A 12,345-nucleotide genomic window follows, 5' to 3' on the forward strand; every position below is an offset into this window, starting at 1 on the left:
GATAGATGTAAATATTTCGTGGACCAATTCGACCCAATTTTTACTTTATTAAAAAAATTGATTTGTTGTCATTACGAAACAACATTTGGGCAATTCCATGAAAAGGTAAACCACGACTGAAAAAATTAACCCTTATAACTTCTGCATTTTTTGAAGATAATTTAATTTGGTATATGATCTTTTGTAGCACCAAAGACGAAGACTGTTGAAAATCTTGAAATCGGTCTATTTTTACACCTCGCCCCCATACAAACGGACCCGAAAATATCACTTTTTAGCTCATAATTCTGTTAATTATAATACTATCCCTTCAAAAATCGGCAGATCTAAAATGTTTTTAAGCCTAAATGGTTATGATTTTCATAACGATTGGACGGACCTCATTTGAGCCTAGTTCCATCAATGTTCAATTTCAGAAAAACACTTAAACGTCCGTAACTCACCTCTAATCACTTGTATTATGATAGAATTTGGCACAAATAAGTTTTATATGAATTAAAATCACACCCCAAAATTTTATGAACATCGGTCCATATTTGACCCTAGTCGCCATATAACTCCAGTTTTTTTATTTTTATCTATAAATTGCTTAAACATGTATATAGGTCGGCCATGTCCGACTGCACTTTCCTACTCCTGTTGATTTGGTGATGTGTGTGCATGCATATATTTCCAAAATATATTTTATAACCTAAAAAAAAATCAGTGGAAAAGTCTGTCACATACGATATGTCACGTACGATATTTAACAATGTTTATTATAAAATTATATTAATTTTTTTATTAAAAAATTATGGATTACTAATGAAAAATATGTCCCATAGTGTAAGAAATTAAAACAAAAAAGATACACCTACAGAATTCGCAGTTTTTGTAAATATTTACATGTACTTTAAAATCTCTTCCGTTTTTTGTCACGTATGATATCACCATATTTTAATCCATATTTTGGAATACAAGATTCCGAATAGGATGTTTCTTTTTGCAAATATAGTATTCTTTAAATGGAACAGAATGACAAAATTGTTTTCCAAGTACTCCTAATTTTACAAAATCTATACCACTCTGAAGGCGTGCGAATGTCACATACAATCGTATGGAATTGCCCATATGAGTGTGCTAATTCCCTTAATAACAACATATTACCACGTTAAAGACAATAATTTAGCATAAGTGTTAATATGCATCATTGTGTTTGACATTCAAATAGTTACTATTCAAGGGAATTTCCACGCCCACCATATATTCCGCCCATTTTTATTTTAATTATTCAAAAGGTATGAAAAAGGTTAAACATTCTTGAAAAAATGTATGTTTATCAGTTAAATATCTTAAAATATTCGATAGTATTTATTTTTATAGGAGGTGCCACGCCCACTTTTTAATTTCGCACAATTTGTATAAATTACGTATAATTTTTATCAAACACAGTTTTGGGTTGTTTATTTTCAGATATCAACTGACAATATTAATTTTAATAGACGATATCACACCCAATATTCACAATCCGCCTACTTTTATATCTATTAATTCAAGTAGTAATTAATTGATGCTGTCAGTTAAATATTTAAATTGGTTACAGCATATTTGTCGCACATTATGTTCTTTACAGCTAGCAATTTTTTTTTATTACCACTATAGTGGGGAGGGTATTATTCGTTTGTGCTGAGGTTTGTAACGCACAAAAATATTGCTCCTACACCACCCTTAAAGTACACCAATCGGTTCAGAATCACTTTCTTAGTCGATTTAGCTATGTCTGTCTGTGTGTCCATGTACAGGTCGCAATTTTCAAGATAATTTGATGAACACATACTCTTCTTTCGACCCAAGGACAAATGATTGAAATCGGTCCATTATTTTTCCTAGCCCCCATACAACCGTACCCACTGAATAGGGCTTTTGAGCTCATAATTATGTTAAATGTTCCAGTACGTCAATACAATAACCATCTATCTCTTATAATCTATATAGTAGGTACTATCCTGTTTGCTCCGCCGTACAAAATCTTCTGTTGGACAATTATAAACTTTCACTTTATAATAGTCTTTGAGAGAATTTAAAAATGACTGTCAAATAATAACTTGTCATGCATCATTTTTCTAAAATTAATAGCACAATTGTTCTAATTCAACTTGTTTAGCATGATTGCATAAAATCTTATTTTAACTTAAGATGTTTACAATAATTTTTATGCAAATTAATAGATTGTAGATAGAATTTATGTCTCAAAAATTACACAATATCTAGAAAGTAATATCAATGAAAGGAAAAAAATCGAAACAAGTTTCAAAAATCGCAATCAGCTGAATTAATTAAACAATTTTAAAAATGACACACCCGCTCACACACACCTTAATAATTAATAAAGAATATTAAATTTATGATCGTGATCAAAATAATATATTTTAAAAAAATATAAATAAAGACGAAAACTGGGTTTAATTAATAAATAATTGATTACGCGATCACATGCATTTGATAATGTCATCTATTATCTATGATAAACAACGGTTTCGAGAAGAAGACTAAACAGTCTCGTAGGTCCACTTAGGCTATTTTGAAATAAATATGCAATTTTAACAAATTTTAAATTAAGAATTTTTATATTTTGGTTTGAAGATTGATTGAATAAAATCTATTCTATGAAACATTTTTTTTATCAAAATATTTGTGGTTTAATAAAATTAATGAGGTATTTAATATATAATTCATTGATTCCTTTTGCAGTAATAATTTTAAAAATAACTATTTTGAAAATGCAGCTAAATATTTTATTTAAAATATCAAATATTTAACTATTTTTATTGTTCAAGTGAAATATTTTCAACATTTCAAAAAACCAAAAAAACTTAAACAGATCTGGAATTCTAGAACAAGAAAAACAACTACCTCTGAAATAAACAAATTTTTTTAACGGTTGAATAATGAATCTAATAAATTTTTGAAATGAAATATTTTAGAAAAAAAAAACAATAATCAACAACTAGTTATATCTATAAATATCAAAAATGAAAACAATAATATCGATAATTTCAAACATACAAATTACCGTTAATGAGTTATTACACTCACAAAAATATATTTTCCATACAAAAACATAAAAACATTAAAATAAAACTTGTTTCTTAATTTCTTTTGTTTTCTAACCGTGTAGTGGAAATATATGGTCATAATTTCAAATTAAATTAAAACTGCCAAAAGTTTTAAAAACTCTTTTAAGTTTGCAAAATTATGATACACATACATATATTAAGACCTGTTTATCACATTATTAATTTTTCGTTTTTCGTCACAATAGATTTATAGTTTTATTTACTTAAAAAAAAAATAGTAAAAAAAAGAAACTTGTTATAATTAAGATGATTTTTATTATAAATATTTATATGCAGAAAATTTAAACAGTGAAAGATTTTAAGTGCTTTTGTTCCATAGAGAACTATTAATTAGATACGAGGGTTGTGTAAGAAATTTTGATACTTTAGATCGGATGTATGTACTCCAGTTTTTGTTCTAGTTCAGTTCCAGTTCAGCTCTAGTTCAGTTCTAGTTCAGTTCTAGTTCAGTTCTAGTTCAGTTCTAGTTCAGTTCTAGTTCAGTTCTAGTTCAGTTCTAGTTCAGTTCTAGTTCAGTTCTAGTTCAGTTCTAGTTCAGTTCTAGTTCAGTTCTAGTTCAGTTCTAGTTCAGTTCTAGTTCAGTTCTAGTTCAGTTCTAGTTCAGTTCTAGTTCAGTTCTAGTTCAGTTCTAGTTCAGTTCTAGTTCAGTTCTAGTTCAGTTCTAGTTCAGTTCTAGTTCAGTTCTAGTTCAGTTCTAGTTCAGTTCTAGTTCAGTTCTAGTTCAGTTCTAGTTCAGTTCTAGTTCAGTTCTAGTTCAGTTCTAGTTCAGTTCTAGTTCAGTTCTAGTTCAGTTCTAGTTCAGTTCTAGTTCAGTTCTAGTTCAGTTCTAGTTCAGTTCTAGTTCAGTTCTAGTTCAGTTCTAGTTCAGTTCTAGTTCAGTTCTAGTTCAGTTCTAGTTCAGTTCTAGTTCAGTTCTAGTTCAGTTCTAGTTCAGTTCTAGTTCAGTTCTACTTCAGTTCTAGTTCAGTTCTAGTTCAGTTCTAGTTCAGTTCTAGTTCAGTTCTAGTTCAGTTCTAGTTCAGTTCTAGTTCAGTTCTAGTTCAGTTCTAGTTCAGTTCTAGTTCAGTTCTAGTTCAGTTCTAGTTCAGTTCTAGTTCAGTTCTAGTTCAGTTCTAGTTCAGTTCTAGTTCAGTTCTAGTTCAGTTCTAGTTCAGTTCTAGTTCAGTTCTAGTTCGGTTCTACTTCAGTTCTAGTTCAGTTCTAGTTCAGTTCTAGTTCGGTTCTAGTTCAGTTCTAGTTCAGTTCTAGTTCAGTTCTAGTTCAGTTCTAGTTCAGTTCTGGTTCAGTTCTAGTTCAGTTCTAGTTTAGTTCCAGTTCAGTTCTAGTTCAGTTCTGGTTCTGTTCTGGTTCAGTTCTGGTTCAGTTCTGGTTCAGTTCTGGTTCAGTTCTGGTTCAGTTCTAGTTCAGTTCTGGTTCAGTTCTAGTTCAGTTCTAGTTCAGTTCTAGTTCAGTTTCAGTTCAGTTCTAGTTCAGTTCTAGTTCAGTTCTAGTTCAGTTCTAGTTCAGTTCTAGTTCAGTTCTAGTTCAGTTTCAGTTCAGTTCTAGTTCAGTTCTAGTTCAGTTCTAGTTCAGTTCTAGTTCAGTTCTAGTTCAGTTCTAGTTCAGTTCTAGTTCAGTTCTAGTTCAGTTCTAGTTCAGTTCTAGTTCAGTTCTAGTTCAGTTCTAGTTCAGTTCTAGTTCAGTTCTAGTTCAGTTCTAGTTCAGTTCTAGTTCAGTTCTAGTTCAGTTCTAGTTCAGTTCTAGTTCAGTTCTAGTTCAGTTCTAGTTCAGTTCTAGTTCAGTTCTAGTTCAGTTCTAGTTCAGTTCTAGTTCAGTTCTAGTTCAGTTCTAGTTCAGTTCTAGTTCAGTTCTAGTTCAGTTCTAGTTCAGTTCTAGTTCAGTTCTAGTTCAGTTCTAGTCAGTTCTAGTTCAGTTCTAGTTCAGTTCTAGTTCAGTTCTAGTTCAGTTCTAGTTCAGTTCTAGTTCAGTTCTAGTTCAGTTCTAGTTCAGTTCTAGTTCAGTTCTAGTTCAGTTCTAGTTCAGTTCTAGTTCAGTTCTAGTTCAGATCTGGTTGAGTTCTAGTTCTAGTTCAGTTCTAGTTCGGTTCTAGTTCGGTTCTAGTTCAGTTCTACTTCAGTACTAATTCAGTTCAGTTCTCGTTCAGTTCTAGTTCAGTTTAGTGTAGTTCTAATTTAGTTCTATTTCAGTTTAGTTGAGTTCTAGTTCTGGTTCAGTTGAAATTCAGTTCTAGATAAGTTATAGTTCAGTTCTTGTTCTAGTTCAGTTGTAGTTTAGTTCTAATTCAATTCTAGTTTATTTCAGATTATATGCTAATTATAAATTCTTTATTTCAGAAATCCTGAGTATCTAATTATTTTTTGCGTTTTATCGTTTATTATTTAATATTTCCACTTTAAAAAATTTGATTCCATTTTAAAAATTACTGCACGTTTTTAATAATTACTCTTCTTATTGGTTTTTACTTTGTCTGAAGTTAAAAAATGCCTTATTTAGCTTCATTTGGAGATGATTTATTGCATTATTAAATGATCGTTTTCAACTAATTACGGACAACATAACAAAAAATATTAATTTTTTATTCCTTTTCGTTTTTGATTTTCTTGAAAACTGATTGATGCAGTCAGCTTTTGCTTATGTTTCACACCTAACTAAAATTTTTCTTTGACTTAATTGATAGTTGTTATATTTAATAAGTTTTGTGTTACCCAATCAAATTTAAAAAACCATAAAATTTATTAGGTGCATTTAAATAAATATTATTCTTTGATATTTAAAAATAACATTTGCAAACTTAATTAAAACTATATTGAAGAATTACTTCTTGAATTATTTAAATTCTCTCTTTTGAAATTAAGCGGATTAATGAACTCATCTTAAGTTAAGGGTTATTCATGACCTCAGCTAAACCATATAATGTACATAGAGTTTTTAAAGTAATTAAACACTTTAACACATTTAAATGTTTAAAATATTTGTGGTAGCAAAAACAAACAATAAAAAAATATTTAATCTTCATAACCCAACAACAATACAAAATGTTACTAGTATCCCAGAAAAGCAACAATTTAAAAATAAAACACTTATAAATTCATTTTAATGAAGACAATGAAATTAAAAACAGGTAGAACAAACCAACAGATTGCCAAAAAAAAACAAAACACATCTCAACAATTTATAAGGATGACAAAACTGGTAATTTATATAATTAACTACATTAAAAAATAACATAGACAAACAGACAGACAGAACACATATTCATACAAACAAAAAGATTTATTTAGAAAAAAAATAGGAATGTGTTAGATTCATAACCAACCGCAACGGCTACTTAGGGGGAGGGGTGGTGGAGCAGCAGCAGCAGTAAGAGGGGCTGCAGCTTAAGAAGATGTTTAGGGCAAAGAGAGATGTTTTGCTCTGTTTCCGATTGATGTTGGTTTAATGAAACTTGTAGCACTAGAAAATAATAAAAAAAAAAAAAAAAAAAAAAAAAAAAAAATTATAATAATATTAACCAGAATATGACAGAAGAGAATATTTTATGATGTGAGATGACGAAGACTTTGCCAAAAAAAATAATTAACATTAAAGTTTTATATAAAAACTTAAACATTTCACAAACTGGACAGTATTTAGCATTTGACCACAATTGGAATAATAACGCTAAACAAAATGGTAAGTTACGAAATATTCTCTACGTGTTGAGTAGTAGTTCAAAACTGGATTCATTATCAAATTGCAGAAATTGTTTTTAATCGCTGTGGCCTTGGTGGCTGTAGTCGTAGCTGATGTATCCGAATTAGGTTACAATTATCCTGAAGGTAGACCAGCTTTCGATGATGGTGCTGGCAGTTATGGAAGTGCCAGTCAGACATCATCTTCTTATGGTAGTGTAGGCCACTCATCTGGTGGTTTCGGTGGTTCTGGTGCTGGTGGCCATTCATCTGGTGGCTTCGGCGGTGCTGGTGGTCACTCTTCTGGTGGATTTGGTGGTGCTGGTTCATCTTCACACGGTAGTGTAGGACACTCTTCCGGTGGTTTCGGTGGTTCCAGCGGTCACTCTTCATCATCTCACGGTAGTGTAGGTCACTCCTCTGGCGGATTCGGTGGTCACTCATCAGGCGGTCACACCTCTGGTGGTTTCGGTGGTTCTGCTGGTCACTCCTCTGGTGGTTTCGGTGGCTCTGCTGGTCACTCTTCTCATGGAGGTGCTGGACACTCATCTGGAAGCGGTTTCAGTAGCAGTGGCTCAACCAATTCTTATACATCTCAATCTTCTGGTAGCGGTTTCGGTTCCGGTTCATCTCACGGTGGTGCTGGACACTCTTCTGGCAGCGGTTTCGGATCTGGTTCATCTCATGGTAGCAGTTTTGGCTCTGGTGCATCTCACGGTAGTGCTGGTCACTCTACTGGCAGTGGCTTCGGCTCTGGTTCCGGTTCATCTCACGGTAGTGCTGGTCACTCTTCTGGCAGTGGCTTCAGTTCCGGTTCATCTCACGGCAGCGGTTTCGGCTCTGGTTCCGGTTCATCAGGCAGTGGCTTCGGTTCCGGTTCTTCTCATGGTAGCAGTTTCGGCTCTGGCTCCGGTTCATCTCACGGTAGTGCTGGTCACTCTTCTGGAAGCGGTTTCGGCTCTGGCTCTGGTTCATCCCACGGTAGTGCTGGTTACTCTTCTGGCAGTAGCTTCGGTTCCGGTTCATCTCACGGTAGTGCTGGTCACTCATCTGGCAGTGGTTTCGGCTCTGGTTCCGGTTCATCTCATGGTAGCGGTTTCGGCTCTGGTTCCGGTTCATCTCACGGTAGCACTGGCCACTCTTCCGGCAGCGGTTTCGGTTCTGGTTCATCTCACGGTGGTGCTGGACACTCGTCCGGCAGTTCTCACCACGGTTCCTCTTCTGGATCTTTTGGCAGTGGTAGCTCTCATCATGGTGCTGCTGTTAATCGTGAATACATTCCACCTGCACCCAGTTCCCACCATGGATCCTCTTCTTCTGGTAGCTTCGGCTCTGGCAGTTCCCACCACGGTTCCTCATCCGGTAGCTTCGGTCATGGCTCTGGCTCCGGTAGCTCTGGCAGCTCACACAAGGGTTCTTCATCCGGTAGCTTCGGTCATGGCTCTGGCGCCGGCAGCTCTCACAAAGGTTCTTCTTCCGGTAGCTTCGGCTCTGGTAGTTCCAACTTCGGCTCCTCATCTGGTAGCTTTGGACAAGGCTCTGGCAGCTCTGGTAGTTTTGGTAAGGGCTCTGGCTCCGGCAGCTCTGGTAGTTTTGGTAAGGGCTCTGGCTCCGGCAGCTCTGGTAGTTTTGGAAAGGGCTCTGGCTCCGGTAGCTCTTACCATGGTTCCTCATCTGGTAGCTTTGGATCTGGTAGCTTCGGCTCCGGTTCTGGCAGTTCCCACCATGGTTCCTCTTCCGGTAGCTTTGGCTCCGGTAGCTCCGGTCACGGCTCTGGCAGTTCCCACCACGGTTCCTCTTCCGGTAGCTTCGGTACCGGTAGCTCCGGCAGCTCCCACCACGGTTCCTCCTCTGGTAGCTTCGGACATGGATCAAGCGGCTCTCACCATTCTGCCTCCGCACCATCTGCCTCCTTCTCATCTTTTGATTCCTTTGGCTCATCTGCTGCTTCTAAACCTTCCCGCGAATACTTATCTCCAGCTTCCGGTAGCTCCTCTCACCACGGTGCCGCATCTGCCCCTGCTTCATCTTACAGCTCCGGCGGTTCTTCCTCTAACTATGGTGCTGCTTCAGCTCCTGGTTCATCTTACTCAAGCGGTTCATCTTACGACTCTGGTTTCTCTGGCTCATATGGTGATTCTTCCAATGTTCATGTTTCCAGCACCGATGGTAAAGGTTACGACTATCCCCGTCCACAAGGAGCTTTCTTTAAATAGATTATTTTAAAAACAAGCATTTTGGAATATATACATTTATATAGATAATGGTCAAATACTAAACCAAATTAGAATGTGACGTATTTTATAAGTACTGAAAAGAATTTGTTAAAAATTATAGGACTTAGATATTTTCCTTAGTTTATGAAAATAATAAAAAAAGTCATTTGTTTTACGAAATATGTAAAAATTGTAGTTTTTTTTATTTCTTCACTTAAAAGTTGGCTTTTTTAAAGGATGTTTGGCGATTGCATTCTATATTCATAAATCGAAATCAGTAACAAAATTTCGCAACATTAAGGCTTCATAGGTGTCCTAGTAGTCCTTAGTGTATCAGTGTGGCGATTGCAGGTTGACTCCCATCAGAAACTCCGATCTCTACTGATTATCGAATTCCGAAACAAAATTTCGCAACATTAAGTCTACATAGGTGTCCTGGTAGTTCTTAGTGTGTCAGTGGGGCGATTGCAGGTTGACTCCCATTAGAAACTCTGATCTCTACTGAAATAATGTATTTTGCTCAAATTTTCCTTCTACAGATGTTGATCCTCCGGCAGATTTAGAAAGTTTTGGAAAAGTATAACATTTCCTTTTTTAAGAGATTTTTTACAGCTAACTGTTTCTACATTCTTGGTTAGGACTCGATTGAATTTTTTGCATAACTGGTTCCTTGATTACAGAATTGATTGATCGTGATCGTGATCATGATCATGATCATGATGATTTTCTTCTATAATAAAACATTACTACACTATCTCTTTTGGAAAGCATCAAATATTAAGATTCACAGGACTTATGAAAACAAGTCAGAGAACCTACCTTCAAAGAACTTTCTCTCAAATCGATCGTTTTTTCCTCTCACTAGAAATTTAGCAAAGCCAAAAAATATGCATCGAATTTTCTGAAAGTGTATACAGAAAAACACAAATAATGTTTTAATATTGAAAAATATAAATATAATTCTCTTAGTCTTAGAATGATCAATCTACTGTTGATCATTTCTCCCGACATGATCACATCCTTTCCCACAACCATTTAATCTTTACACGTTTTGATTTAAAATATTTGTTTTTAAAATTGTTTTCTAATCTCTTTTGTTTGCACTAAACAAAGAACTTTTTTTTGGAAAAAAAGTAAACAAAATCAAACAAAGCTTTTTTGTTTCTGTTTTTTAACAAAAGTAGCTTAATATTATCAACAACAATTGTTTAAATTTATAATAACAATATGAAAGAGCTTCTTCTTATGAAGATGTTTATTTAATTTATTACAAAAATGAGTATTTCGTCGTAACAAATTAAATAGATGGGCTTTTAGATAAATATATTTGGCTAAACAATAACCACAACAATTTTATTAAATTCTCACATAATTTGCAAAAGATATAATTTATACAAACAAATCTTCTGTTTGCAAATTGCAAAATAAAAGTTGTTTTGAATAGTAGTAACCGACTAGTTAAGTCTTTATTTTTGTTTTCTTAAATTTATGCAAAAAATTCCCCCAAAAACCGGGAATGGCGTCATGTTTTTAATGGAAAAACTTAAGTTAGAAATTTATTATGTTTTATATTTAACTATTGTTTTGGTTTTAAAAATAAACCCGGATTAGTTTTATGAGTAGAGCTTTTTATGTTATGATAGATTTTATCGTGAAAAAAATACAAAAATGATGAGAAATTCATTTCTACGAAGTTAGAAAACAAGAAGAGGAGCAAAATAAAATCTCCAGAGCTCTACTAAGGTAATGGAAGATAGATCTATGACAGGATCTAGAGATAGATTTATGACAGGGTCTTGACTGCAAAGAAAATATAATGTGAGCTAAAACAATCAAAAGATGCAGATGAAATAGAGGCATGAATACAGAGCCAAAGTCATGACCGCATCCATCTCCAGAGCTCTATCAAGGTAAGGGAGGGTAGATCTATGACGGGATCTACTATACTCCTGACTGCAAAGAAAACAAAACAGGAGCTGAAACAATAAAAACAGATGGAATGGAGGCATGACTACAGAGCCGAAGTCATGGCCGTATCCATCTTCAGAGCTCTATCAAGGTAAGGGAGGGTAGATCTATGACTGGATCTACTATATTCTTGACTGCAAAGGAAACAAAATAGAAGCTGAAGCAATAAAAAAAGCAAATGGAATGGTGGCAGGACTACAGAGCCGAAGTCATGGTCGCATCCATCTCCAGAGCTCTATCAAGGTAAGGGAGGGTAGATCTATGATTGGATCTACTATATTCCTGACTGCAAAGGAAACAAAATAGAAGCTGAAGCAATAAAAAGAAGCAGATGGAATGGTGGCAGGACCACAGAGGCGAAGCCATGGCCGCATCCATAGTTTACGAAAACCAGAAAGGGACATACTTCGCCCTTTTCAGGCTACCGCTTGAACCAGGGTGAAAACTGAAATTGGAGTCAAATCAGAATGCACCAGTATTGTGAAGAGAGATGTACTTACATGGGGAAAAGATTTGAGAATTGGAACAGACTAGAAGACAACCAAAACAAAGGTGTATAGAAGTCCAATTCATTACCAGAGCAATAGAGGCCTTCAAATCTGTCCATAGGACTAACTGCGTAAGGTTAATTTTGGTCTAATCTTTCGAAGTCTAAAGGAAGTACTGAGCTTGAGCAAGTGGAACCATAGTGAAAACTATAACTGAAAATAGAATCGAATCGTGAAGGAAACTAAATTTAAAGAAAGTTCCAGAAGAGGAACTTTAATGAGTACTTCCAGACGTGTATCCAGCATAAAAACTCCAGAAGCTAGTTCCTCTAATAAAGTAGTTCAAGCTGATTAAGTACCTAAATAGAATGGAAACAGAAACATTGAACGTCTCCTACGATACAATAGAAAGCTACCGGAAGTTAAATCATGCTAAAAACTAAAGCTGGAGTCAAAACATAATGCTCCAGTTTCGCGTTGAGGGATGTATATGGAAAAAGGATCGGAAACAGACTACAAGACATTGGAATCAAAAAAGGTAAAAAGAAATGAATTGGATGCTCTAGATCCGTTTAGTCTTATATTAGACAGTCCAACAGTCCTTCAAAGAATCTTCTTCAAAGGAACTCTAAACGAATATATCCTAGCGAGTTATTATGAGGTATTCCAAGTATTCTTGAATGATTACCAAATTTGCCAAATTTGTAGCAATTAGAATATTATGAATAATTTCACTGTTGTGGGGTGATGAGGACCGAGCTAAATCGGAACCCCTACTACAAAAATGTTCAGCACTTCCAAGAAAGGAATAACGAAGAAAATTCCCGAAACCTCGAAGAATAATGATCGCAAGAACCACTGCAAAGGCTTCAGCTTAAAATATGCA

The 12,345-nt window shown here is 34.9% G+C and overlaps 1 protein-coding gene across 3 annotated transcripts; it reads left to right on the plus strand.

Moving 5' to 3' along the window:
- Positions 1–6,688: 6,688 nt before the first annotated feature.
- Positions 6,689–9,193, plus strand: LOC119614663 (hornerin-like). 3 transcript variants are annotated; one of them, XM_037970779.1, is made up of 3 exons: positions 6,689–6,788; positions 6,856–8,184; positions 8,239–9,193. In XM_037970779.1, exons 1-3 carry the CDS (start codon positions 6,786–6,788, stop codon positions 9,001–9,003), a joined length of 2,097 nt encoding a protein of 698 aa, XP_037826707.1. In that variant the 5' UTR covers positions 6,689–6,785; the 3' UTR covers positions 9,004–9,193. The 3 variants fall into 3 exon arrangements, with proteins under 3 accessions (XP_037826707.1, XP_037826708.1, XP_037826706.1); XM_037970780.1 differs by having other exon boundaries at positions 6,856–7,039; positions 7,235–9,193; XM_037970778.1 differs by having other exon boundaries at positions 6,856–9,193.
- Positions 9,194–12,345: the final 3,152 nt, after the last annotated feature.

Source organism: Lucilia sericata, unplaced genomic scaffold (genome assembly GCF_015586225.1).
Source record: "Lucilia sericata isolate MDLA Ls3-8-SP2 unplaced genomic scaffold, ASM1558622v1 Contig003228F_arrow, whole genome shotgun sequence".
Lineage (NCBI taxonomy): Eukaryota > Metazoa > Arthropoda > Insecta > Diptera > Calliphoridae > Lucilia > Lucilia sericata.